The sequence below is a fragment of the Coregonus clupeaformis genome, chromosome 39, assembly GCF_020615455.1.
Source record: "Coregonus clupeaformis isolate EN_2021a chromosome 39, ASM2061545v1, whole genome shotgun sequence".
In the NCBI taxonomy this organism is placed as follows: Eukaryota; Metazoa; Chordata; class Actinopteri; order Salmoniformes; family Salmonidae; genus Coregonus; species Coregonus clupeaformis.
This window is the reverse complement of record NC_059230.1, coordinates 17076298-17102170: the sequence shown is the minus strand read 5'-3', so window position 1 is coordinate 17102170 and position 25873 is coordinate 17076298. Positions and strand designations below refer to the sequence as shown.

Below are 25873 nucleotides of genomic sequence, written 5' to 3'. Positions count from 1 at the left end.
CGCGACACAGGAAGTATGCACACTAACATCCGGCTGATCTAATTATTCTACTTGTTGAAATATTTGGCGGTTTGGGGAAGACGTTCTTAAAAGTTGTCCTGAGTAATGAAGAGAACTACATATTTATTGTGTTCATGATTATTATTTTTTATGTCGTTAACTATATTTGTATCATTTGTTGAATTTCGACGACGGTAAGGATAGTTACTAACTATCTAGCTATGTTCGCTTTCTGCCCAGCTAGCTAACGTTAGCTAGCTAGCCAACGCGTTAGCTTACCTCGTATCTGTAACGTTATCAGTGTTCTGCTAACTAGCAGCTAGTTTTGCGATCTAGAAGTTTGCAGCTCGCTGGAAGAATGTCGAACATTCAGAGAACGAATGGCAAATATCTGTGGTGGTCTCTTTTGGGTCTTGGATTTCAACCTGAAGTCGCAGCATCATCAGGGGCCAGCAAAGCCAATGTCAAACACATCATTCTTGGACCGTAAGTGTTGATTGTTGTGGTAACAGCTAACGTTAACAGTTAAAGTTAACAGTATCAACATCAGTCGTGTAACCCTGTTTCAATCCAGTGAGACAAACTGGCGATGGCATGACAATTAAAATAAACTAATAGGCAGAGACAGACGGACTATTCTCTCAGGTCAGTCAAAAGCCTGTTTTGACACCAGTTTCTTTCTCTCACCAACAGCAATATGTTTGACAAACCAAACAAGGATGCTTTCTACATAGTTACCCATTTCCTGTTAGAGAAACTCAACCCCACACGCTCCCACGATGCATACAGGTATGGTGACGGTCCCATTCCCGGCTTGTTGTTTTTCTTCACACTTTTGTAATTTTCTGCAATTATGTACATTAATATGCTGGGTCTTGTATGTAGGCATTGCTGGCCAGTGTTGGACCATAAAGCAGATGCTGAATTCCGTAAGGTGACCTGTGCTTGGCTGCGAGATCTAATGGTAAGGATTTGGCATGTCTTTCAGGTGTACAGGATTTGACATACTTGTTGTAGCATGGCTGTTAAACAGGTCTAAAGCATTTGAACATGATCTGTGCTTTCAGGATGAGCAGGGCAGCACAGTTCCCAAAGTGGTGGCGTCACTGTTCCTCTCGCCTGGTGGTCCCAAGTTCGTCAACCTGATGCTCCATCTAGCCAATTATATTGAGTTGCAGGAGATGAAGACATTTTCTACAGGTAGGAAGGCCAGAGAGGAAGAGGCGACGTGAGAAGGTTGACTCCGCCCAAAATATGTCCACGAAAATAAGTAAATAATAAATAATTTTTGTATGGAGGTCAATGAGTGTCGAATTTGCTACGTGAGGCTTATTTTATCAAATATAAGTTTTGTAATGATGAGGTTTCTACGAATGCACTGATAAGGATGCATGTGGTATTTCAGCAACTTTGGAAAAAAATACTATCGGAGTTGTGCCTGTTGTTCACACGCATATCTGCCCTCTCATTGGCTAGAATGCTCCCACCTGATCTCGCCTGCCTTCCATCTTTAGGGACATGTATTTCCATTGTTAGAGCAGTCACTCTACTATCTTGTCAATATAATAGATCATCTTTGGGAAGGCCTGTGTATAACTAATGTTTGGACTTAAAGGCGTACTCCATTGATTTTCTTCTGCCTGTGAATTGCAAGAGTCTGTCTAGTTGTTTTACAATGTGTGTTATTAGATGGCACGTGGGTCCCAGAGGCGGCGGCAGCCCCTGCCTCTTCTGTGCAAATGGCGCTGAAGCGGTTTCAGCTGGTCAAAACCAGATTCCTGAGGGGAGCTGTGGAGCAGGACCGGATGCTGCAGGAGTACCAGAGGCAGGCCCAGTAAGTCACATGGCAACTGCACAAACCACAAGCATTGGATATGTTTCAGATACAGTTATTTTCCTTATATTTACAATGCCTAGAAAAGTGTCCCATTTTTGTTGACAATTTCAGTTGGATAAAAAAAAATCTGTCCTTTCATTGGCTAGGTATCATGTGAGTCTGACTAATTAGCACAGGTGCAAATGATGAGCAGGCAATCAAGCCTCATTATAAAACAAGGTGGTCACAGTGGTTAAGAGTTTGTATGCTCTGAATGTCTTGCTTTTGTCAGTCAACTGGGCTGCGTTTACACAAGCAGCTAATTCTAATTATTTTCACTAATTTATACTTTGACCAATCAGGTGAAAAGATGAGAATTGGGTTGCCTGTGTAAACACAGCCCTGTTGGTTATTTTCTAATGTGCCTGGTTTTGCCATTCTACATCAGTGTCCTTCTCTTGTAGATCTCAAGTGAAGTCTTTGCGGGATTTGAGGGCTGAAGATGCAAAGTATGATGATTTGCTCAAGTATGTATGAGTATTCCATCTATCCTTTTAAATAATTGTTTGGGTTGTAGTTGATCTGTTTTCAGTTCACTTTCGGCATAAAACATTATGCTCAAAGTACCAATAAACAATGGCAGCTGGTTAAATTCTTATTTCCCCCGCACAGGTGTCGCAAGAAAGAAGCTGACAAGGAGGAAACTCCTCAAGCTGAGAAGATTCAAAAGGTTTTTCCTTAATTTCATAACTGATGTCTACTTTGTAAAACATCACTAGAAACTGACATTCATTACATTTCTATCTGCAATGTTCTGACCCTTTCACATCTGAACAAACCCCAGGTGCGCTCCCTGTGGTCATCCATGGACAGAGTGCTGTCCACCCTGGAGGAGGAGCGGCGCGTGGTGGAGTGTGTCATCAGGGGAGATGTGGTCCAGTACACCCTGGACGGGACGGGCCTGGCCCTCAAAATCCCCCGGGTTCTGCTGGAGCGGATAGAGCAGTTATCCCACCTGGTGAGAAGCACAATTATAGCATTGCCTTTTTAGGTTAGTGGGTGACGGTGCATTTGGAACCCAGTCCATATTTCAGTGAAATGTTTCCCAAATCTCTCCTCGAGTACTCCCAGATGTTCCACGTTTGATATGTTCTAGAACTAGCGCAACTGATTAAACTAAGTAATAGTGATTAGTTGACCAATTGAATCTGGTATGCTAGTGCTGGAAATTCATAAAATAAGTGGAACTTGAAGGGGGTACTGCTGTAGTCTGTGTTTATCACTAAGCTGTGTGTGTGTGTGTGTGTCAGTCGGGTGTGGGCAGTGTGTACGAGGCAGGCCAGCTGAACCTCCTCAGCATGCTGGAGCTGCTCCACCAGGCCCTAGGCCTCCTGGGGGAGGAGAGGGCCAAGATAGCAGGACACACCCCCATTGCTCAGCTCCACCCCCTGCTCCTGCAGGAGAGAAACCTGCAGATGGCCCGCGCCCTGGATGACCTCCGACTCATGAGGTGGGTTACAAACTGTGCTATCGCAAGCCTGCTTGTTGGAAATAGTCTTCCCCTGCTACCCAGTTTGTATGTATATCTGTTTGAATTGCGTAGCAGCATGTCATTAATTTATTTGAAAACAAGACATGGCAGCAGCCATTTAAATCTCATCTTGAACTGTAGTAATAAAGCTATTTTAAACTTTGTTGCTCCTTTCATCCCACTGTCTCGCTCTTATTCCAGGAAGAGGATTTCAAAGGAGGAAATTCCAGAGGTAAAGAGCGTCATCAGGAAGTTGGAGATGGAGTGGGACCAGAAGTGGGCAGACTGTCTGAAATGCACGCCGCTGACCTCGTTTCTCAACGAGGATCCTGTAAGTACCTCTTAGGGTTTATAATAATAATTGGTCATTTAGCAGACGCTCTTATCCAGAGCGATTTACAGGAGCAATTAGGGTTAAGTGCCTTGCTCAAGGGCACGTCGACAGATTTTTCACCTAGTCGGCTCGGGGATTAGCACCTGCGACCTTTCGGTTACTGGCACAACGCTCTTAACCACTAAGCTACCTGCCGCCGGTTTGTGACCTGGATGTATTAAATGGACGCTCTGTCCAGATATAACCAGTAGCCCCTACCCCCTAGGCCAGTGCTATTCAACTACGACAGCTGTAATCTTTAACTTTACTGACTTTATTGTCCCCATGGGGAAATGTTGTTGCAGTGTCATGTACACATTTAAAGTGGCATTTAAATACAATACAACATTCATAACAGTTACATACCAATAAAAAGAGACTAGCCTGCTGGCCTTACTGGGTCGATAGGAACATTAGCCTGCTGGCCTTACTGGGTCGATAGGAACATTAGCCTGCTGGCCTTACTGGGTCGATGGGAACATTAGCCTGCTGGCCTTACTGGGTCGATGGGAACATTAGCCTGCTGGCCTTACTGGGTCGATAGGAACATTAGCCTGCTGGCCTTACTGGGTCGATGGGAACATTAGCCTGCTGGCCTTACTGGGTCGATAGGAACATTAGCCTGCTGGCCTTACTGGGTCGATAGGAACAATAGCCTGCTGGCCTTACTGGGTCGATAGGAACAATAGCCTGCTGGCCTTACTGGGTCGATAGGAACATTAGCCTGCTGGCCTTACTGGGTCGATGGGAACATTAGCCTGCTGGCCTTACTGGGTCGATGGGAACATTAGCCTGCTGGCCTTACTGGGTCGATAGGAACAATAGCCTGCTGGCCTTACTGGGTCGATAGGAACAATAGCCTGCTGGCCTTACTGGGTCGATAGGAACAATAGCCTGCTGGCCTTACTGGGTCGATAGGAACAATAGCCTGCTGGCCTTACTGGGTCGATGGGAACAATAGCCTGCTGGCCTTACTGGGTCGATGGGAACAATAGCCTGCTGGCCTTACTGGGTCGACGGAACATTAGCCTGCTGGCCTTACTGGGTCGATAGGAACAATAGCCTGCTGGCCTTACTGGGTCGATGGGAACATTATCCTGCTGGCCTTACTGGGTCGATGGGAACATTAGCCTGCTGGCCTTACTGGGTCGATGGGAACATTAGCCTGCTGGCCTTACTGGGTCGATAGGAACAATAGCCTGCTGGCCTTACTGGGTCGATAGGAACAATAGCCTGCTGGCCTTACTGGGTCGATAGGAACAATAGCCTGCTGGCCTTACTGGGTCGATAGGAACAATAGCCTGCTGGCCTTACTGGGTCGATGGGAACAATAGCCTGCTGGCCTTACTGGGTCGATAGGAACAATAGCCTGCTGGCCTTACTGGGTCGATGGGAACAATAGCCTGAGCTATTTAGGAGGGATGTCACACCTTGCACAAATGATTGTCTAGTTGTGTTTTTCCTGCCGAGGGGTGCCCTATACCTGCATCCAGAGGGGAGTAGTTCAAAGTCCGGGTACGGGGGGTGGCTTGGGTCTAAAATGATTTTGTGAGCTTTGCGGCGGGCTCTGACCTTAAAGATCTCATCCAGGCCTGTCTGTTTGACTCCAAGTACCTTACTTGCTGTGGTGATAATCCTTCTCAGCATATTTCTCTGGTTGACAGTGGCATTGCCAAACCAACAAACAATACAAAAAGTTGTAGATGTCTATAGACCATTTTGAGGAGAATGGCTTCATCAACTCCTCTGCTGGGCTGATAGAAACTGAAACGGGTCGAGGAGCTTCTGGGTGGCGCTGAGGATGACCTTTCACAATTTTCTCAAAGCATTTCATTACTAAGGATGTCAAGGCAACAGGGCGGTAGTCATTCAGCACAGAGGGATTAGATGCTTTAGGAATGGGTATAATTATTGAGTTTTTCCACAATACTGGCACGTGTTGCTGGTCGAGCAAGGATGGGAAAATGTCTAAAAACACCAGCCAATTGTTCATCACAGTGCTTTAACACATGTCCACTTATTTTGTCTGGGCTTTTGTGTGTGTTACATCCCCTGAACAACTTCAAAACATCAACCTGTTTTAAAAGCAACCCTCTCAAACATTTGTAATGATGCTTCCATTTGTTTTACCTCTGACACAAAGTCATCCGATTCAAATCTTGAGAAGAAAACATTCAGTTCATTAGCCATGTTCTGGTCCTCATGTCTCCCAAGGTCAGCATTGGTTTTTCCCCTGCCTGTGTGGGAGGGCACTAGCCATGGATTTAATCCCTTGCCAGGCCACCCTTGAGTTTGCTGAGGAGAGGGTCCTCTCCACCCATTGCTTTATGCCTCCTTGTCCACCAGTATCTGTCTTTTGATCTCATGCTGTACATCTCTTAAAGCCTGTCTTTTACCCTCAGCATAAACTGCCTTCTTCCTATTAAGTAGGGATTTTGTTAGGGAAGATTGTACAGGTTTTAGTAGGCACAACTGACTCAACACAGAAGTTGACATAGTCTGAAACAACATCTGTGAGTTCCTTAAGATCAGAGCTTCTGTCCTCATATACCTCCCACATAGTCCAGTCAAAACACCCTTGGAGACAAGTGATACTGTTGTCGTTCCAGATCTGGACAGTTTTAACTGTAGGTTTCTCCCTCTCCAGGAGCCGACAGTAGGTTGGCCGGAGGTAGACAACATTGTGGTCGGATGTCCCCGGGGGAGGTCTGGTGGTGGCAGAGAAAGCATTTGGTATTGTCCTATAGCACAAATCAAGAGTCGTGTTTTTCCTAGTGTGACATTTCACATACTGGTGGTACGTGCGCAGGACCTTGTGCAAAGTACAGTTGTTAAAATCCCCTAAAATAAATGTGGGTGCGTCGGGGAGATGGATTCCAGTTTCTGTGACAGATTATAAATAATTTATGATGCCTTTGCGATATTAGCTTTTGGTTGAATGTACACAATGGTAACAAACAATTGGGGGAACTCACGGGGCAGATAGAAGGGTCGCAGTGACACAGAAAGCAGTTAAATGTCAGGGGTACAGAGTCTCTCTCTTACCAGGATCGATTTACACCACTGCTCCCTGACAAGCAGGCAGACGTCCCTGCCGTGATGTTTCTCTGTGACGGTCAGATCACGGTCTGCTCTGACCAGTGTGAAGCCGGCCAGCTCCACTTCCCTGTCCGGGACTCTGTCATCCAGCCAAGTCTTAGTAAACGCCAGCAAACAGGCCTCCAGGTATTCGTGTTGGAAGCGCAGATTCGCTGACAGCTCATCCACTTTCCCCCTCAGTGACTGGGCATTGATCAGCAAGGTGGTGGGTAAGGGAAGTTTGTTCTTTAATTCTTGAAGTCTGTCTGATTCCCCTGCGTTTTCCACGTTTGCAAATAGGGTTTGTAATCTACTCGCAGACAATCGGGGATTAGATGGGCCATTGGAATATCCATCGCATTCGTGTTTGAGTTGCATTGTAGTAGGAACTCTCTGCTATATTGGATTCCGCTGCCAGCAGCATTTTCATAATGTAGTCTGTTTGTAGCGGGTCTGTACACGATCAACAAGATCAGTCCAACACCCCACCTCTGTAAAGCCATCGTTGACAGATGGTTTACAAACAGTGTACAAATTAAAAACATTTACACTACCAGTCAAAAGTTTGGACACACCTACTAATTCAAGGATTTTTCTTTATTTTTACTATTTTTTACATTGTACAAATAAGCAAAGAGAAACGACTGTCCATTACTTTAAGACACTTTGAAAGTTTCTTCAAGTGCAGTCGCAAAAACCATCAAGCGCTATGATGAAACTGGCTCTCATGAGGACCGCCTCAGGAATGGAAGACCCAGAGTTACCTCTGCTGCAGAGGATAAGTTCATTAGAGTTACCAGTCTCAGAAATTGCAGCCCAAATAAATGCTCCACAGAGTTAGTCACAGACACATTTCAACATCAACTGTTCAGAGGAGACTGCTTGAATCAGGCCTTCATGGTTGAATTGCTGCAAAGAAACCACTACTAAAGGACACCAGTAAGAAGAGATCTGCTTGGGCCAAGAAACATGAGCGCAATGGACATTAAACCGGTGGAAATGTGTCCTTTGGTCTGGAGTCCAAATTTGAGATTTTTGGTTCCAACCGCCGTGTCTTTGTGAGATGCGGTGTGGGTGAACGGATTATCTCCGCATGTGTAGTTCCCAACGTAAAGCATGAAGGTGTTATGGTGTGGGGGTGCTTTGCTGGTGACACGGTCTGTGATTTATTTAGAATTCAAGGCACACTTAACCAGCATGGCTACCACAGCATTCTGCAGCGATACGCCATCCCATCTGGTTTGGGCTTAGTGGGACTATCATTTGTTTTTCAACAGGACAATGACCCAACACACCTCCAGGCTGTGTAAGGGCTATTTGACCAAGAAGGAGAGTGATGGAGTGCTGCATCAGATGACTTGGCCTCCACAATCCCCCGACCTCAACCCAATTGAGATGGTTTGGGATGAGTCGGACCGCAGAGTGAAGGAAAAGCAGCCAACAAGTGCTCAGCATATGTGGGAACTCCTCCAAGACAGTTGGAAAAGCATTCCAGGTGAAGCTGGTTGAGAGAATGCCAAGAGTGTGCAAAGCTGTCATCAAGGCAAAGGGTGTCTATTTTGAAGAATCTCAAATATAAAATATTTTGATTTGTTTAAAACTTTTTTGATTCCATGCATGTTATTTCATAGTTTGGATGTCTTCAGTATTATTCTACAATGTAGAAAATAGTAAAAATAAAGAAAAACCCTTGAATGTGTAGGTATGTCCAAACTTTTGACTGGTGCTGTATGTTAAAAGCATAAAAGAACGCCACACCAAACGTCACACACACACTGCGCGATGCAACAGAACCGCGCCCCCTCAGTAATCTCCCTCTCTCTCCCTTCAGGCCCTTGATTTTCTGTGCCCCATGGCTCCTCTGTCCTTTGAGCCGGCCACAGAAGCCAGCTTTAAATCCAGCGTTTTCTCCCAGTATCCGGCGAAGCTGCCCAGTGAGTATAGGGAAACAAAATATTTCCTCTTCCAAGTTGCTTTATTGTTTAACTGCATATTTGAACAATTGTTACCTTGTGTTTTTTGTTCTTCTTTACTTAGAATTTTCTGAGGAGAAGCTTGCGGAGACTGACTCCATTCCAATGGAGACGGTTACCAAAATGGATTCTGCCCTCAAACGGTATATGAATACTCAGCATGCCTTGTTTACGTTGCTAATAGGCAACTATTAGTCTGATTCCTCTGTATTGTGTTTTTGATGGGAGGCAGATACCTGGGCAGTCCTGAGCTGTGCTCTGTCTGTCACTAGTCCTCCCTATAGCATACCTGTTCTCTGATGACCGGGGCGAGTTGAGTGAAATCGCAACGGACAGATACGGAGCAGACAACAATTATCCAATTATCAACTTTTTTTTTTAGCTCCATCAACCTCATTTTATCCACAGAGGTCTTTATAAGATGTCTCTTTTTGAACAGCCTTTGCCCTCCAGCTGTTGAGAGGGTTGCATCTCTTCTTCCTAGTGTGGTCTCTTCCCCACTGATGACTCCCCTCCGTGTACTTTGTGAAACTCCTCTGGCTGTCCCTGTCAAAGCTCCCTCACCAAGCCCCCTGCCGGTAGGTGATGTGCACCAAGCATCCTATTCCTTGTTCAGTTCAGACCCGTGGAGGCTGCTGAGGGGAGAATGGCTCATAATAATGGCCGGAACGAAGCAAATGGAATGGCATCAAACACCTGGAAACCATGTGTTTGACGTATTTGATATGATTCCGCTCCCGTTATTACCATGCGCCCATTCTCCACAATTAAGATGCCACCAACCTCCTGTCGTTCAAACTCAGTAGGAAGGCTTTTTTTGTTTTGTTTTAGCTGGTTCAATATTTTAATACTGCTTTTTGGTTTTAAAGGCTTTTGGCCTTTGTCACTCCTGCACACCAAAATGTCCCCAATTCATGTTTAATCACCTGTGACCAAATCTTTCCTTATAGGCCAGTGTAAGGAAGACGCCTTGTGCATCCCCAAAGGTGTCTGCAGTGAAGAAAAAGGCTCAGATCCTGGACTCTGAGTTTGACAACTTGGCAAATCAGGTACACTTTCCATACATTTCCTCACTCGAAGCAAAATGCACAATGGGGGCTGACCCTTCTAGTCATTATTTTGGTAGTTATTGGGAGGCAGATACCTGGGCAGTCCTGAGCTGTGCTCTGTCTGTCACTAGCCCTCCCTATAGCATACCTGCTCTCTGATGACCGGGGCGAGTTGAGTGAAATCGCAACGGACAGATACGGAGCAGACAACAATTATCTGCATAGACATGACTGATTTGAGTCACAGAAGAAGGTAGTCTATATACCATGCTGCTTAACATGCCAGGCATGCCTGGAGCATATTTTCAATTGCCTTAGTAAGTGTGTGTTAGTTTGCAGAGGCTGTGACCACCAGCCCTGGCAACAGAAGTTTACGAGGACTTGCGCTAGGAGACTTACTCAGCACTCTTGGCACAGACCCTTTCTCCACCAGGAAGCAGATTCCACGGACCCCAGAGAGTTTGAGTGCGTATTGGACTTTATTTGATGTACTTTGAAAGGCAGAATGCTCTTTCACCAGTTTTGCTTTTTGTTGGGCAGAGGAGTAATGTTTTTTTTTATTTTCATCAGTTCTGGATGTGAAGAGTTCCTGGCGAAGGGCGGTGGAGGAAGGAGAGGCTCAGAAGGCCCGTCTGTCTGGTAAGTTTGACGGTGACTGCATCCTCCGGCACCTCACGCCCCTCTGCGAGGTACAGGAGACCTCCCTCAGCCCTGACGTGCACTCCCTGAGCAAGAGCCTGGATACTGCCACCAACGTTTACAGTATTGCAGCTCCCCAGCAGGCATCGCTCATGTCCACCCTGCCCTGGGACTCCTCCAACATGGAGGCTCTCCATAGCCTGAGCAGTAGCGACGTAGTCCAGTTCAGCATTGACCAAGAGGCATTCCCAGAGCAGTTCAGTATAGATCAGGAGACTCTCCCTGAGCTGCCTGCCAATGACAGCAGCTTCCTGAGCTCCAGTGACTCCAGGGACACATCCAACGCAGAGGAGGAAGAGCTGCTCCTTCCCACAGAGACTGAGCCAGCCCTACTGGTCGCACACAGGCGTCTGGACAAGATCCAGCAAGCCTTTAGAGAGGCCTCCTTCATGGACCGACACCAGGGGGTGCAAGAGCCCTTTCCCCCACAGCATGACGAGAGGAGCCTGGATTCCAGAGACTGGCTGATGGCAACGTCACTGGAGACTGCAGCCACAGTTGAAGTAACGGACAAGGTATTTTCTCTGGATCTGGACAGTCTAGAGAGCCCTTCACCACCAAGAAAAGAGCAGTTTAGCCTCTCGCAACTGTTAACATTCTCCCCCATAGATGACCTGTAGTGCCTCCAGAAGATTTATATAACTACAACTACTGTTCAAAAGTTTGGGGTCACTTTGAAATGTCCTTGTTTTTGAAAGAAAAGCAAATGTTTTGTCTATTACAATAACATCAAATTGATCAGAAATACAGTGTAGACATTGTTAATGTTGTAAATGGCTATTGTAGCTGGAAACTGCAGATTTTTAATGGAATATATACATAGGCGTACAGAGGCCCATTATCAGCAACCATCAGTCCTGTGTTCCAATGGCACGTTGTGTTTGCTAATCCAAGTTTATCATTTTAAAAGGCTAATTGATCATTAGAAAACCCTTTTGCAATTATGTTAGCACAGCTGAAAACTTGTGCTGATTAAAGAAGCAATAAAACTGGCCTTCTTGAGACTAGTTGAGTATCTGGAGCATCAGCAATTGTGAGTTCGATTACAGGCTCAAAATGACATTTTTCTGAAATTCGTCAGTCTATTCTTGTTCTGAGAAATGAAGGCTATTCTATGTGAGAAATTGTCAAGAAACTGAAGATCTCGTACAACGCTGTGTACTACTCCCTTCACAGAACAGCGCAAACTGGCTCTAACCAGAATAGAAAGAGGAGTGGGAGGCCCTGGTGCACAACTGAGCAAGAGGACAAATACATTAGCCATATCTCAGACTGGCCAATAAAAGAAAAGATTAAGATGGGCAGTCTGAGATATGGCTTTTTCTTTGGAACTCTGCCTAGGTTGTCAGCATCCCGGAGTCGCCTCTTCACCGTTGACGTTGAGACTGGTGTTTTGTGGGTACTATTTCATGAAGCTGCCAGTTGAGGACCTGTGAGGCGCCTGTTTCTCAAACTAGACACTAATGTATTTGTCCTCTTGCTCAGTTGTGCACCGGGGCCTCCCACTCCTCTTTCTATTCTGGTTAGAGACAGTTTGCGCTGTTCTGTGAAGGGAGTAGTACATAACGTTGTACGAGATCTTCAGTTTCTTGGCAATTTCTCGCATTGAATAGCCTTCATTTCTCAGAACAAGAATAGACTGACGAGTTTCAGAAGAAAGTTATTTGTTTCTAGCCATTTTGAGCCTGTAATCGAACCCACAATTGCTGATACTCAATTAGTCTCAAGAAGGCCAGTTTTATTGCTTCTTTAATCAGCACAACAGTTTTCAGCTGTGCAACATAATTGCAAAAGGGTTTTCTAATGATCAATTAGCCTTTTAAAATGATAAACTTGGATTAGCAAACACAACGTGCCATTGGAACACAGGACTGATGGTTGCTCATAATAAGCCTCTGGACGCCTATGTAGATATTCCATAAAAAATCAGCCGTTTCCAGCTACAATAGCCATTTTCAACATTAACAATGTCTACACTGTATTTCTGATCAATTTGATGTTATTTTAATGGGCAAAAAAGTAGATTTTCTTTTTGTGGGAAAAATGACATTTCTAAGTGACCCCAAACTTTTGAACGTGTGTGTGTGTGTATATATATATATATAGACGACCTGAACCATCTTCTAATTTCTCACTTTTTCACAATTTAAGTCTAACCAACTTCAGTGCACACTGCACATGCAATTAAAATATTTGTACATATGTGTGCCATTCTTGTGTTCCAATCTAACATGGTCTATTTTCCTACGAAACTGACATGAATTGTAAAATATTGTTAATAAATGGTCAATCTGTTTAATCATAATTTTTTTATGTGTGCATTTCCTGGGCTTGTAAAGGCCTTGTTTACACTTGCATGAAGTTATTCGGGCTGTAATCATTCAAATTCAGTACTTATTTTTATTTTTCTTGTTAGATGTAAAATATACAATTTTCTGATGGTCATTGGACTTTTCAATTGATGAAATGTCTACTTGATTTTAAAAAAAGTATTGCTTATAAATGCAGTAGTCCTAGGCTATAGAAGACACCCAAACTGTTGGTGGCTTGTAGATAAAATATTTCAATAAATACAGTAGCACTTCTATTAACCTGTAAAATACTATAGCAATCATATATACTGAACAAAAATATAAACGCAACATGCTAAGTGTTTTCATGAGCTGGAATAAAAGATCCCAGAAATGTTTCATACGCACAAAAAGCTTATTTCTCTCAAATGTTGTGCACAAATTTGTATTTCATCCCTGTTAGTGAGCGATTCTCCTTTGCCAAGATAATCCAGCCACCTGACAGATGTGGCATATCAAGAAGCTGATTAAACAGCATGATCATTACACAGGTGCACCTTGTGCTGGGGACAGAACTATCTGGACTTTACTATACTATTTATATTTTTGACAACTTTTAAACTTCACTACATTCCTAAAGAAAATCATGTACTTTTTACGCTGTATATTTTCCCTGACACCCAAAAATACGTGTTACATTTTGAGTGCTCACTAACAGGGATGTAAACAAATTTGTGCACAACATTTGAGAGAGATACGTTTTTAGTCTGTGTGGAAAATTTCTGCGAATTTATTTAAGCTCATGAAACATGGGACTTTACATGTTAATAATAATAATATGCCATTTAGCAGACGCTTTTATCCAAAGCGACTTAGTCATGTGTGCATACATTTTTACGTATGGGTGGTCCCGGGGATCGAACCCACTACCCTGGCATTACAAGCGCCATGCTCTACCAATTGAGCTACAGAGGACCACTGTTGCGTTTGTGTTGAGTGTGTGTGTATGTACGTACATGCATACAGTACCAGTTCAAAGTTTGGACACACCTACTCATTCAAAGGTTTTTCTTTATTTTTACTATTTTCTACATTGTAGAATAATAGTAAAGACATCAACTATGAAATAACACACATGGAATCATGTAGTAACCAAAAAAGTGTTAAACAATCCAAATATATTTTGTATTTGAGATTCTTCAAAGTAGCCACCCTTTGCCTTGATGACTGCTTTACACACTCTTGGCATTCTCTCAACCAGCTTCATGAGGTAGTCAACTGGAATCTCTTTCCTTCTTAATGCGTTTGAGCCAATCAGTTGTGTTGTGACAAGGTAGGGGTGGTATACAGAAGATAGCCCTATTTGGTAAAAGACCAAGTCCATATTATGGCAAGAACAGCTCAAATAAGCAAAGAGAAATGACACTCCATCATTACTTTAAGACATGAAGGTCAGTCAATACTGAAAATTTCAACAACTTTGAAAGTTTCTACAAGTGCAGTTGCAAAAACCATCAAGCTCTGTGATGAAACTGGCTCTCATGAGGACCGCCACAGGAAAGGAAGACCCAGAGTTACCTATGCTGCAGAGGATAAGTTCATTAGAGTTACCAGCCTCAGATATTGCAGCCCGAATAAATGCTTCACAGAGTTCAAGTAACACCCACATCTCAACATCAACTGTTCAGAGGAGACTGCGTGAATCAGGCCTTCATGGTCGAATTGCTGCAAAGAAACCACTACTAAAGGACACCAATAAGAAGAAGAGATTTGCTTGGGCCAAGAAACACGAGCAATGGACAATAGACCGATGGAAATCTGTCCTTTGGTCTGATGAGTCCAAATTTGAGATTTTTGGTTCCAACCGCCGTGTCTTTGTGAGACGCAGAGTAGGTGAACGGATGATCTCTGCATGTGTGTTTCCCACCGTGAAGCATGGAGGTGTCATGGTGTGGGGGTGCTTTGCTGGTGACACTGTCTGTGATTTATTTAGAATTCAAGGCATACTTAACCAGCATGGCTACCACAGCATTCTGCAGTGATACGCCATCCCATCTGGTTTGGGCTTAGTGGGACTATCATTTGTTTTTCAACAGGACAATGACCCAACACACCTCCAGGCTGTATAAGGGCTATTTGACCAAGAAGGAGACTGATGGAGTGCTGCATCAGATGACCTGGCCTCCACAATCACCTGACCTCAACCCAATTGAGAAGTTTTGGGATGAGTTGGACCACAGAGTGAAGGAAAAGCAGCCAAACAAGTGCTCAGCATATGTGGGAACTCCTTCAAGACTGTTGAAAAAGCATTCCAGGTGAAGCTGGTTGAGAGAATGCCAAGAGTGTGCAAAGCTGTCATCAAGGCAAAGGGTGTCTACTTTGAAGAATCTCAAATATAAAATATATTTTGATTTGTTTAACACTTTTTGGGGTACTACATGATTCCATATGTGTTATTTCATTGTTTTGATGTCTTCACTATTATTCAACAATGTAGAAAATAGTTTTTCTTTTTTAAATAAAGAAAACCCTTGAATGAGTAGGTGTGTCCAAACTTTTGACTGGTACTGTATATATATATACAGTGAGCTCCATAATTCACTGGACAGTGACCATTCTTTTGTTATTTTGGTTCTGTACTCTAGCACTTTGAGTTTGAAAGGATACAATGACAATGAGGGTGAAGTGCAGACTGTCAGCTTTAATTTGAGGGTATTTTCATACATATCGGATTAACCGTTTACGAATTATAGAAGCTTTTGTACATAGTCCCCCCCATTTTCGGGCATCAAAAAACATTGGACAGTTTAACATAATGTAGAATAAAGTAATCATTGTTAATATTTGGTCGCATATCCTTTGCATGCAATGACTGCTTGAAGTCTGCAGATGCATCGCCATCACCAGACGCTGGGTATCTTCCCTGGTGATGCTCTGCCAGGCCTGTACTGCAGCCATCTTCAGTTCCTGCTTGTTTCGGGGACTTATTGCCTTAAGTCTCCTCTTCAGCATGTAAAATGCATGTTCAATTGGATTCAGATCTGGTGATTGACTCCGGCCAGTCAAGGATTTTCCACTTTTTGGCCATCAAAAACCCATTTGTTGCTCTAGCAGTATGTTTAGGGTCATTGTCTTGTTGCATGATTAAGTGCCGTCCAATGAGTTTGGAGGCATTTGGTTTTATCTGAGCAGATAAAATATTTCTGTAGACTTCAGAATTCATTGTTCTACTTCTGTCTGCAGTCACATCATCGATGAAGACAAGTGAGCCTGTTCCACTGGCAGCCATACAGGCCCTAGCCATAACACCCCCTCCACCATGTTTCATGGATGAGGTGGTATGCTTTGGATCATGGGCATTTCTTTTTTTTCTCCACACTTTTGTCTTTCCATCACTCTGGTACATGTTAATCTTTGTCTCATCTGTCCACAATACTTTTTTCCAGAACTCTTGGGGCTCTTTTATGTGCTTTTTAGCAAACTGTAATCTTGCCTTTCTGTTCTTCAGGCTTATCAGTGGTTTGCATCTTGTAGTGTACCCTCTGTAGTCCTGCTGGTGTAGTCTTCTGCGTATGGTAGACTTTGACACATCTACACCTGCATCCAGGAGAGTGTTTTTGATCTGTTGGGCTGTTATCAGGGGGTTTTTTCTTCACCATAGAGAGTATTCTCCGGTCATCCACTACAGTGGTCTTCCTCTGTCTACCGTGTCTTTTGACATAATTGAGTTCACCGGTTGTTTTTTTTCTTGTTAATGATGAACAAAACTGTTGACTTGGGCATGGCCAGGGTTTTTGCAATGTTCCTGAATGATTGATTTTCATTTCTGAGCCTTATGACGGCCAACTTCATTTGCATCGACACTGCTGTCTTCCTCGTGTTGTCACACCCCAATAACAACCTCCAAAGGCAATAGCAACGTCTAGAATCATTACTATTCATCAACAGCTCTCCTGCATTCACTAATGACACAAATGAATACACCTGCCTAACGACACACATCTGTGAAGCCAATTTAACAAATACTTGTAGTACCTTAAAATGGGGGGACCATGTACAAAAGGTGCTGTCATTTCTAAACGGTTCATCCGATATGTATGAAAATACCCTCAAATTAAAGCTGACAGTCTGCACTTCACGCTCATTGTCATTGTATCCTTTCAAACTCAAAGTGCTAGAGTACAGAACCAAAATAACAAAACAATGGTCACTGTCCAATGAATTATGGAGCTCACTGTAATTTAGGTAGCTTAGTGGTTAAGAGCGTTGTGCCAGTAACCGAAAGGTCGCTGGTTCTAATCCCCGAGCCGACTAGGTGAAAAATCTGTCGATGTGCCCTTGAGCAAGGCACTTAACCCTAATTGCTCCTGTAAGTCGCTCTGGATAAGAGCGTCTGCTAAATGACTAAAATGTAAATGTATATGTTGCATCTGTAGTCTACTACTAGTGCGTAAAGATAATGCACTACATTACAGATAGGGGGCATAAGAGGCCCATGGAAAAGGAGGAAGAGCCTCCTCATCTGAGCGCCATTACCGTTGTCCTAGCAGCAGGATATTATGCTGGCAGCACCATCGTGGATGTTTCCCCAAAGTTTAGCAAAGACATGCTAAACTTTGGGAATATCGATTGTTTATAAGTGTTTTTGTATTGGTGCAGTACAAGTGTTTTTCACATAATTGCAACCACCTTTGAAAAAATTAATGGAAAATTTGACGTATTGTATTATTTATACCAGCATTTCTTTTGAAATTTTTCAAAAATACTGGTATGTTGAAAGCTATTGTGTAGGCTATATTGAAAGAAATACACTTAATCAAATACATATGCTATTGGAATTATTCTGAGTCTGAAAAACGTAAATGGGTCTCTTGTGCTGGGCAACAGGTTTAATACAGAGTACTGGTGACTCCTTACTCCATTCACTGCAATCAGTGGTGTAAAGTACTTAAGTAAACATACTTGAAAGTACTACTTAAGTGATTTTTCGGGGTATCTGTGCTTTACTATTTATATTTTTGACAACTTTTACTTTTACTTCACTACATTCCTAAAGAACATAATGTACTTTTTACCCCATACACCCAAAAGTAATCGTTACATTTTGAATGCTTAGCAGGACAGGAAAATGGTCCGATTCACGCACTTATCAAGAGAATATCCCTGGTCATCCTACTGCTACTGTCTCTGATCTGTCGGACTCACTAAACACACATGCTTTGTTTGTAAATTATGTCTGAGTGTTGGAGTGTGCCACTGGCTATCCGTACATTAAAATAACAAGAAAAAGGTGCCGTCTGGTTTGCTTAATATAAGGAATTTGAAATTATTCATACTTTTACTTTTGATACTTAAGTATATTTTTAGCAATTACATTTACTTTTGATTCTTAAGTATATTTAAAACCAAATACTTTTAGACTTTTACTCAAGTAGTATTTTACTGGGTGACTTTCACTTTTCCTTGAGTTATTTTCTATTAAGGTATCTTTACTTTTACTCAAGTATGACAATCCACCACTGACTGCAATGCAATACACGGTATATGGGGTCTACTAACCAAATATGGTTATTTTGGGAGGGGGATTGTGTCGAACACACCCAGCGGCACTTCGTTCAGACTGCAATTTTGAGAGTATAAACTGTGAATTTGGATGAGATCATTGGCTAAGACATTTTCAGGTAGAATTTCCTTCACAAACGATTCTATAATGTCACACATATCGCTGTTTTGAAGCCTGTGTTGAAGCAGTGGTTGTGTAGTCTGTCCTGTTTTCACTGCATCCAACTGTGAAATGACTGCTGAATTGCTGATTTTGACTCATATTGTTTGCTTTAAGTAATCTTTTGTGACATTCTTTGAAAGCGGATGTTTTCTTCAGAAATGTCAGAACAGGAAAGGCTTTACCCTCAAAATAATTAGGGAAATAACATCAATATCTGAATCTGACTCACAGGATTGTACTTGCTCACTATCAGATATTCTGTGAAAATGTATAACTCCTGCTGTGTCCTCAATGTTTGTAGAGTCTATAGAGATAATCTATATAGAGATTATTTTAAATTTAAGAGTCAAATATAAGATAGGCCCAGTAGTGTCCTTTTTTGTCGTTTAACCCTGAATGACAGATTACTGAGCTCAATCAGTAGGCCAACCTCTCATTGCCAACTGCTGGAAGATCAATAAAGCGAGATGGGGATTTTGAATTACAGAGGTGACTTTTGACCTTACACAAGAAACATAAAGTACAAGAATATCTGGAGTGCTGGTCCAAATTGTTTGTCTACGGAGTACTACTGCACATTTACTGAATGTGTGTGGTGATTCTCCCTTTGTCATAATTTGATTGAAAATAATGTCAAGCGCACCTTTTATGTTTGGAAGTGGAATGCTACAAATTTAAGTTTCTAATAAAGGCCAAGTAATAATCTTCTCACAAATTACAATTTGGAGAGATGGGCTATGATCCATGAATCAGTCCAAAACCCATTTCCAAGAGGCAAACCTTTGGATTGATTGCGACCAAGGTGGGTTTAAGAAAATTGTTGGAAGGCGATGCATAATTGGGTGATGTAAACCTATAGCAACATGATTTTACTAGGATACTACCTCAAAAATATTTTATTTGTCTGGCCAAGCGATTGACCTGAAGCTTTTTTTGGCACATGTCAAGGCTGGCCTTGGGCTGATTTAAATGTGTAAAGGTGCATCTATTACCATCACCATTAGGTTAATCTAGGTCATTAACAGGTATGCCAGTCCATCATTGTTTACATTGTGTCTTTGTTTACATTTTATTTCACACTGGAAGCAAACAAGAGTGTTAAAGTGTTTAAGTGTTACAACTGATATTCAACACAACAACAGTACGTTAAGTTATTGTTTTGGAATTAATATAACATGCAGGACTACATGCATATGTCTATAACACAGTGCCCCTTCAAAACTAAACATATTTGGTTAGTAGAGTCCCCACTGAGTATTTCCCACCCCACTTTAGCTGAGACAGGTAGAAATGTTTTCTCTCTACAGCCCAATAGTCACAACATACCAGTGTCAACATTGTATTTTTTCATTATTGGTCTTAAACAATGTTTTTAAAACTATATGTTTAATTTGTTTTCATAAATTACTAATAGCATTTTCTTGTTGACACAATAAAAGTGGCCACTGATTAAAATGCAATATAATTTGAATGAGTTATCCACATTTTAATGTTTTGAAATGCAGGCTTTTATTTTGAAGGTTGTATCATTACCATAAGAAAATGACGTCATTGTTTGTGCTTCTGGCAGAATACTCGTCTGAGCGCAAGTCACTATTGTCTGGGCGGTTCCATTCTGCCTTAAGCAGCGGTCTAAACAAACCAAGACTAGCTCACCAAAGTATCTGACAAAACACAAACATGGCGCCTACTTGCACCGACAGCTACCGATAAAAGAGTGTCGCGAACAAGTGGGAAACAAAGTTTTCAGATATTATCGAAGTGCACCCACTTTGTGTCTTCAGTGGTGGATTTGGTAATGTAAAACACGAACGGAATAGCTCGAGCTGGTGAAAGCTGCAAGTTGCCTACATGTCAACATTGTCTCTTGTAGTGTTGTAAAGAGCTGGTAAGTAATGCTGCCTGCCTCTTTTGGTTGGGGAACAAGTCACGTTTGTTTTTGTTAGTTTAGGCGCTTTAAGTTTGTATCAATACACGCGGATGAAATGTTACTTTGTCATGACGCAGTTTAACGATATGATACAACGTTTCAACATTTCAAATTGCAAGTACTTTACGTGAATATATTGCTAGAGCCGGTGTTGGAATAGTTGTTTTTACTGCGCAGCAGAAAGACGGGCAGCGTAATTGTATTTCCCTACGCAAAATAACTAATGTTGAGTCTCTTATTGAGAGTGAAATGCTTTGTTTTCAGACGCTGTCTTGAGTGATCGAAAGTTGAAGTACTTCTAAACCGCAGGCATAGCTGCAACAGTTGGAACATAATACTTCCCCCGACCCCTCTAGTCTAGACCCCATATACTGTGAGGCATCGGTTCTCCTGTACTCTTTTTATCAAACGCTGCAGGTGCCTTGGGTGTGTTAACACTCTCGGTAGACTATTTATTGTCAGGCAAAACCAGCGTTGTTATTTTTAAATATCTGCCCATTGCTTTCACAGCAAGAAAGTATTTATCTCAAAAATCAAGTCCAACAGTCTACTAGCAAACGAAATAATCGTCGTTCAGACTGACTTGTAACCAACCCAGGGAATTCCCTTGTTATTTTTCCACTAATAATTCTATATTCTCGACTGGAAATCTGACTGGGAAAATAATATTTATTTTTCATGCCGTAATGGAACTAAAAAACAAACATGCAGAGCATTTGTAGTAGCCTAGTAATTCCAGAACAGTCCTCTACTACATGTTATTCAACGTGTGGACCTCAGTTTAAGATACAAGCCTTAGTGGATTTACCCCAGTGACATTTAACGGAATGATTTAGTAGACCTATATCCCCAATGACCTTTGTGACTGAATGTGCAATGTCTGCATTGTGTGGCCCTGACTCCATGCCAAGGACGTGTTGTCACTAGTTACCACAGCCACAAAGTCATAAACCCGCCTATTTCTATAATTTTTCTAATTAAAATCTGATTTTAAACCTAACCTTAGATTAACCTTAACCACACTGCTAATCTTGTGCCTAATTGAATGTCTGTCTGACGCGCTGTATAGGTTCCTGCCTATGTGCACTGTCTGTCACTGAGTGCAAGCCAAGGTGCTCACATATCTGTGGCTCAGCACTTGACTGATTGCCAGCAAGCAACTGAGGCACTGCACTGACAATCTGAATGAGTGCCATTCCTTACTTCCCACCTCCATGCGTCCCTCCGTGTGTGAGTGTGTGTTTGCCATGGCACCTCTGTGCTAGTCTGTGGCATGGGTCCCAGCATGGCAAAGAGGATGGTATGACCCCACTGGTACTGTAGCCACATTTAGGTTTCCATTAGGGTAGCAAATAGCAATGCAGTTTGACACAGTATTCCCTCATTCTCGTGAGGGAGGAAAATGATCTGACTTGTCTCCGAGCATGGGAAACAATGAACTATGCAACAATGATTCAATCTATTCAGATTTGTAGCTTGCACCTCTTTTCAACCCAACCCCTGGAATACACTGAAATGTGGCTTTGTGTAGCAAGTGGCACCCTAGTACTAACTATGTGTCTGTTGTGAGAACTTGTGAGTGAGGGGGTTGGAATACATTTTTCCCCTTTTCAGTGTTCTACCATGCCTAAACTGGGTCATGGCCCCAGGTGTGTGTCTGTGTGTCTTTGGCTGCGTTTACACAGGCAGCCCAATTCTGTTTTTTCCCCCTACCAATTATTGGCAAAATATCAATAATTGTGCAAAATATCAGAATTGTGCTGCCTGTGTAAACATAGCCAGTGTCTTTGTGCATGTGTTTATTTTACTTGTACTTGTGTGCCACAACAAGGTGTCAGGTATGTGACAGGAGAAATATGGAAGTAAGCGAACAGCAACTGACTGGGCTCAACGGTTACCGGGCACCAGTACTAGGCATTGTGGGTAGAAGAAAAAGTAATAGTTCATTGGTACTGCAGGTAGTTAGGTAGGACTTCTCATGTGAAAGAGAAATATGACACCTTTTATTTGCGTCACTTGCGCATGCGGTTTAGGTCCATAGTGTGAACAGGGGCAGAGTGCATTTTGCCATTTCATATGTGCCACAGAGGAAATTGTGGCTCGTTATGTGTGAAGCAGATGAGAAGTACAGTATGAATGACTTCAGTCTCTTAATTGACTTATAGCAAGTGTTCATATGAGGGTATTTCGTTTTTAAAACAAGACGTCACACACAGTCAGGAAGTAGTTTATAAATGGAGATAGTTCTACAACTTTGCTAAAGCATAATTGAAAGAATCAGGTGACCTATTCATTTCCTTTATGACTCTGATGTCTCTGTACTGTAGTCTATCGTCCTGAACTTTCAATGGATCTGGGACCTTTTTGTCTATCACTGTAGTTAGCGAGGGCTGTGAATTTTTCCCCACTCCCTCCACTTCCCTGTGGAAAGAATGCTTTTTGTCTGGCCGCCCGTCACGCTTGAGGAAGGAGGCAGTGAGTCTTGTGACATTTCAGCTGAGCTTTCCTTCACCCCTCAGCTACCTCTTTGTCTGATTCCAAGGCGCTGCACTTTATCTGTCAAGGACCACCACACTTATTATAATGGCACCAGAGCCAATATATAATAAATATTGCAATCAAGCTTTTCCCAAGTATATTTCAGCCTTTCTTTCTCTCTCTTTTTCTCAGTCTCTCACTCTCTCCTGCTGATAGTCATCATAAGTCAGACAGATGGTCAAGATGGTCTATTTTTTTTCTCTCTCTCTCTACCTCCCTCGTCTATCTGCTTATAGTCATATGTCAGGCAGATGGTCAATAGGGCTAGCCTTGAATGTATTCTGTAGCTCCTACAGCCAACACACAGCCCTCACGGGCAGTAGATGACTTCACACCCCACAGTGCAAATCTTTTATCAGACTTGTATGTAAAGCGTGTCTGCTGTTGGATATGTAGGCGGTAAGTGGCGGTACTATATTTCACAGTGCTAGTCTTTCAGTTCTAAACAAAGCTGTCTTAGAATGGCACACTGAGAGCAAGGACCTCCTTTTAGTTGATGACTGATGAGTGAGAAGAGAGGCAGAAATATGAGTGGAAATTTCCACTCTATTATATTGACAACATCTCTCATTACAAGACTCTTTTTAGAGATATTTGAATGTCTTAGCCTCAGGTGGCTACAAGGATGAGAAATGTTTTACGAGCTTTTATGTCTGATATCTTTGATACGATCTGTGTTTCTTCACAAAACCAGCGTTTGAATGTGTGGCTGCAGAGAGAAGGGTTTGCGTTAACTCAAATAGAGGATCATATTAGATTATAAGAGGAATTGACATACCATGTAATGTACACTGAACAAAAATATAAACATCCCATGTTTCATAAACTGAAATAAAAGATCCCAGACATTTTCCATGCGCACAAAAAGCTTATCTCAAATTTTGTGCCCACATTTGTTTTCATCTCTGTTAGTGAGCATTTCTCCTTTGCCAAGAAAATCCATCCACCTGACAGGTGTGGCATATCAGGCTGATTAAACAGCATAATCATTACACAGCTACACCTTGGGCTGGGGACAATAAAAGGCCACTCTAAAATGTGCAGTTTTGTCACATAACACAATGCCACAGATGTCTCAAGTTTTGAGGGAATGTGCAATTGGCAACATACGATCCCTCAGGTGAAGAAGCCGGATGTGGAGGTCCTGGGCTGGTGTGGTTACACGTGGTCTGCGGTTGTGAGGCTGGTTGGACGTACTGCCAAATATTCTAAAACGACGTAGGAGGCGGCTTATGGTAGAGAAATGAACATTAAATTCTCTGGCAACAGCTCTGGTGGACATTCCTGCAGTCAGCATGCCAATTGCACGCTCCCTCAAAACCTTATACATCTGTGGCCTTTTATTGTCCCACGCACAAGGTGCACCTGTGTAATGATCATGCTGTTTAATCAGCTTCTTGATATGCCACACCTGTCAGGTGGAGAAATGCTCACAAAGAGGGATAAAAAAGAATGTTTTGCTGAAAATTTGTCCATATGGAACATTTCTGGGATCTTTTATTTCAGCTCATGAAACATGGGGCCGACACTTTATATGTTGCGTTCATATTTTTGTTAAGTGTAATTTGATCTCGTGAGAAATTAAGCAAATTGATTGCACGCAAATTGGCAATTTTAATGTATAGGATTCATATAATATTCAATAAATATTCTAGTCGATCGCCAAACATATCTGTAAAAAACCCAACGATTAAGCATTGTGTTTCTATTTTTATTTTATTTGTTTCGCACTGTTGACGGTAGGTGCACCTGATTCAGCTGCTCTGCGCTCCGGGTAGGCAAAGTGTTCCGATTTTGAACCTTTTCACGTGTCTGAAGGTACAAACTCTGCCTTCCCCTCAGGCCCGGAGAACAAATCAAGTGCACTATTGGCCTGCCGCTGGCCAATCAGATGGCTCAGGTTACTGTGTCTGCTGTAACGTAGCAGGCATAAAAGAAAGCTATGGCAAAGTTGATACAGCATTGAAGGTACCCAAGAACACAGTGGCCTCCATCATTCTTAAATGGAAGGAGTTTGGAACCACCAAGACTCTTCCTAGAACTGGCGGCCCGTCCAAACTGAGCAATCGGGGAAGAAGGGCCTTGGTCAAGGAGGTGACCAAGAACCCGATGGTCACTCTGACAGAGCTCCAGAGTTCCTCTGTGGAGATGGGAGAACCTTCCAGAAGGACAACCATCTCTGCAGCACTCCACCAATCAGGCATTTATGGTAGAGTGGCCAGATGGAAGCCACTCCTCAGTAAACGGCACATGACAGCCTGCTTGGAGTTTGCCAAAGCACACAGCCAAGACAAAGCAGGAGTGGCTTCGGGACAAGTTTATGAATGTCCTTGAGTGGCCCAGCCAGAGCCCGCAGTTGAACTCGATCAAACATCTCTGGAGAGATCTAAAAATAGCTGTGCAGCGACGCTCCCCATCCAACCTGACAGAGCTTGAGAAGATCTGCAGAGAAGAATGGGAGAAACTCCCCAAATACAGGTGTGCCAAGCTTGTAGCGTCGTGGTCCTCTGTAGCTCAGCTGGTAGAGCACGGCGCTTGTAACGCTAAGGTAGTGGGTTCGATCCCCGGGACCACAAAAATGTATGCACGCACGACTGTAAGTCGCTTTGGATAAAAGCGTCTGCTAAATGGCATATTATATGCAGCCTTGAGTCTTCTTGGGTATGACGCTGCCAAAGGCGCTTCAACAAAGTACTGAGTAAAGGGTCTGAATACTTTATGTAAATGTAATATTTCAGTTTTACAAACATTTCTACAAACCTGTTTTTGCTTTGTCATTATGGGGTATTGTGTGTAGCTTGATGAGGGGGAAAAAACGATTTAATCCATTTTAGAATAAGGCTGTAACGTAACAATGTGGAAAAAGGGGG

The 25873-nt window shown here is 42.7% G+C and overlaps 2 protein-coding genes and 2 non-coding genes across 5 annotated transcripts in view; all 4 read left to right on the top strand.

Annotated features, from left to right (window-relative positions):
- The first annotated feature begins 48 nt into the window (after positions 1–48).
- LOC121554506 (HAUS augmin-like complex subunit 6) lies at positions 49–11241 on the top strand. Of its 2 annotated transcripts, none has more exons than XM_041868111.2 (16): positions 49–486; positions 694–789; positions 886–964; positions 1068–1200; positions 1690–1834; positions 2281–2343; positions 2489–2546; positions 2661–2834; positions 3127–3326; positions 3549–3678; positions 8630–8732; positions 8836–8914; positions 9256–9349; positions 9722–9820; positions 10153–10285; positions 10391–11241. In XM_041868111.2, the coding sequence occupies exons 1-16, from the start codon at positions 359–361 to the stop codon at positions 11137–11139; spliced, it is 2463 nt and encodes an 820-aa protein (XP_041724045.2). In that variant the 5' UTR covers positions 49–358; the 3' UTR covers positions 11140–11241. The 2 variants fall into 2 exon arrangements, with proteins under 2 accessions (XP_041724045.2, XP_041724044.2); XM_041868110.2 differs by having other exon boundaries at positions 9211–9349.
- Positions 8994–9124, top strand: LOC121554798. Its single transcript, XR_005997808.1, has one exon. It is a non-coding gene; the product is annotated as a small Cajal body-specific RNA 8 (non-coding RNA).
- On the top strand, positions 9902–10032 carry LOC121554797. Its single transcript, XR_005997807.1, has one exon. It is a non-coding gene; the product is annotated as a small Cajal body-specific RNA 8 (non-coding RNA).
- An 8903-nt stretch (positions 11242–20144) lies between the features above and the next one.
- Positions 20145–25873, top strand: part of LOC121554662 (DENN domain-containing protein 4C) — an 86769-nt gene continuing 81040 nt past the window's right edge. The window contains exon 1 of the mRNA XM_041868330.2: positions 20145–20423. The gene's annotated coding sequence lies outside the window, so the exon portion shown is untranslated. The remainder of the gene's footprint in view (positions 20424–25873) is intronic.

What these genes read in the sequence shown, in the direction of transcription:
- LOC121554506 (XM_041868110.2), top strand. Translation starts at nt 359, where the DNA reads ATGTCGAACATTCAGAGAACGAATGGCAAATATCTGTGGTGGTCTCTT. An exon ending in AAACACATCATTCTTGGACC is followed by an intron (nt 487 to 693) that starts GTAAGTGTTGAT and finishes TCTCACCAACAG; the next exon opens with CAATATGTTTGACAAACCAA. An exon ending in CGCTCCCACGATGCATACAG is followed by an intron (nt 790 to 885) that starts GTATGGTGACGG and finishes TCTTGTATGTAG; the next exon opens with GCATTGCTGGCCAGTGTTGG.